This window comes from Alligator sinensis, unplaced genomic scaffold, assembly GCF_000455745.1.
Source record: "Alligator sinensis unplaced genomic scaffold, ASM45574v1 scaffold410_1, whole genome shotgun sequence".
Taxonomy (NCBI): Eukaryota; Metazoa; Chordata; order Crocodylia; family Alligatoridae; genus Alligator; species Alligator sinensis.
Genome location: NW_005841972.1, coordinates 827782 through 830350, shown reverse-complemented (window position 1 = coordinate 830350; position 2569 = coordinate 827782). Strand labels below are relative to the sequence as shown.

Below are 2569 nucleotides of genomic sequence, written 5' to 3'. Positions count from 1 at the left end.
TGAGGAGTCAGGGTGGGGGATGGTGTGGGGGAAAGTGGCTGTTGGGGTCAGCACTCTTGAAAGCGATTGTGCTCCTTGGTGTATGCATATGAAGGAGATGGGCAGGGGAAGCATTCATTGTGCTCTTTGTACTGCTTTTTTAAATGTTCAAGCTCTCTCTCGCAGCTGGCGCTGGGTGCAGCAGACACCAGCAGTGCCAAGGGGGAACCATTTTGCAGCACAACAGCAAGGCAGTGTTGCCAGATCTTAAATATGAAATTATCATATTGGAAGCTCAAAATTATAGTATTTACTGAAAAACTATCTACACTGAAAAATAGGCAAATAAGTATAAAATAAGTCATCTTATTTACTTTATATTGCTCACTGCTAGTGAGTGAGTGAGAACTGGGTCATCAAAATTGAAGCATTTCTTTATTTCCAGTGTCCAGTTGTAAGAAAGTGGTGACAACAAAATTCGAAAGTCAGTTAACTCGGGGCCTCCGCCCAGTGTTGCCAGGAGTACGATAATTATCTTATTTGTACAATAATTTTAACACATTTAGGATCAATAATAGTAAAAGTGTTCAAAATGTACTATAATTTCTGAGGCAGTTAGTTAAGACATCATATGCAAAACCCAAGTCACTCTTAGGAAGTCTTGAGTCTCTGCTCCGGGCGGTGCTCTGCCGCCCCCTCCCGTCAGTGCCGGGAAAGGAGCCTTCTGCGAGCCACCTCCGCCCCCTTCCCTCTTTCGCGGCGCCGAGGGTGCCAGAAACCCATCGCATGGCCGCACCCCGCTTTAGCTCGCCAGCCGAGGGAGGGCGGGGGGCTGGGGTCCTGCTTGTCCCGCAGCCAGTGGGCGACCTGTGCCACTGCGGAGAAAGAAGGGGGGGCCTGCTTTTCCGGACGCCACTTTTCTCGCGGACCCAGCAAAGGGGCCGTGCATCATCCGCAGCCCCAGTTGCTCCATTTACCCCGATGGCTCGGGCAACCTGCGCCGGGCCCCTCTTTCCTTCAAAGTCGGGGTACGAGCGGGCAGTAGAGCCTGCCAGGGTCTATAGCGCCTCCCCCAGCTCCAGCCCTCCTGGCTGGCGTCCAAGAGCCCCACGCCCGCAGGCGGTCGCCGCAGCCAAGGGGCGGCCGGAGGGCGCGGAGCCAGCCAATGCGTGCGGCTGGGCGGGTCGAAGAGGAGGAGGAGGCCGCCCCCCCAGCACTGTATATAAGGGCACCGGGAGCCGTGCAGGGTACCAGGGCTGGTGGCTGTCACTGCGCATCTGCAAGCATGGTGCTGTCTCAAGAGGACAAGAGCAACGTGAAAGCCATCTGGGGCAAGGCCTCCGGCCATTTGGAGGACTATGGCGCTGAGGTTCTGGAAAGGTAAGGGTACCCTGTCCCAGCCCCGCCCTGCGAGCCCGGCAGGCGCCCTCACCCCGTGCTGTTCCTTGCAGGATGTTCTGCGCCTACCCCCAGACCAAGATCTACTTCCCGCATTTCGACATGAGCCACGGCTCCCCCCAGATCCGGGCCCACGGCAAGAAGGTGTTTAGCGCTCTGCATGAAGCTGTCAACCACATCGATGACCTTCCAGGGGCTTTGTGCAGGCTGAGCGAGCTGCATGCCCACAGCCTGCGGGTGGATCCCGTCAACTTCAAAGTGAGTGAGCGCGGAGCGGGCTGCCTCGGGCCCTGCTCGTGTGCGGCGCCAGCCCCTACCTCCTTACCCGCCCCTGGGTGCTTTAAGCCCTAACCAGCCGGGAAGCGCATCCCTCATCAGTTCGAGGCCGGGCCCCGAGGCAGGAGCACTGCTGAGCCCGGTCTTCTCTCGGTTGAGGCATCCCGGCTGGCCAGGCCCCAGCGCTCCCAGAGGCCCCTTTCTCACCCTTTCCCGTTGTTTTCCAGTTTCTGTCCCATTGCGTCCTGGTGGTTTTCGCCATTCACCACCCCTGCTCCCTGAGCCCGGAGGTCCATGCCTCTCTGGACAAGTTCCTGTGTGCCGTGTCCGCAGTGCTGACTTCCAAGTACCGTTAGACGGCAGCCCTGGCCCGGCTGGGCTCCGGGCCCCCAGCCAGTGCTCTGCACCGGGAAGCAACCAAATGTTCTGAAATAAAGCCTGCTGCCTTGGTGCCCGACTCCCGGTCTCCCGCTCTGATTTCTCGCAGGGAGGGCGCAGCAGGGGGCGGCCGAACGGGCGCTGGGTGGGCTTCCCCGGGCAGGGCCAGGCGGGGCCCGCGCGGCTCAGCGGGACCTGGCATTAGAGTCGCGCCCAGAGCCCGGCGGGAAGCAGTCTTAGCCCCTGGCAAACAGTGGGCGGTGCAGCCCGCACGGTACCGCGGCTTCAGCAAGGGGACGGGAGTGCCCCGCACAGCACGTCAGGGCCCCGGGCATGACACTGCCACAGCCTCCGCTCAGGCACTAGGGAAGACGGGGAGGGCACCTCTGCCCGGGGCGACTCTCCTACCGCGGACACGGGGGCTCCCTGCAGACGGAGCCTCCGTGTCTGTCTGCCCCGGGGCAGGTTTGGGACCAGCCCCTGACCATACCTGCCGGGTCCCGCTCCTGGACGGATCGAGCCCAAAGACTCCCTCGAG

General features: G+C 60.5%; 1 protein-coding gene across 1 annotated transcript; it reads left to right on the top strand.

The window, feature by feature from the left end:
* The first annotated feature begins 1201 nt into the window (after positions 1–1201).
* On the top strand, positions 1202–2110 carry LOC102384186 (hemoglobin subunit alpha). The gene is made up of 3 exons (XM_006020873.3): positions 1202–1359; positions 1431–1635; positions 1881–2110. The coding sequence occupies exons 1-3, from the start codon at positions 1265–1267 to the stop codon at positions 2007–2009; spliced, it is 429 nt and encodes a 142-aa protein (XP_006020935.1). The 5' UTR covers positions 1202–1264; the 3' UTR covers positions 2010–2110.
* The last annotated feature ends 459 nt before the right edge of the window (positions 2111–2569 follow it).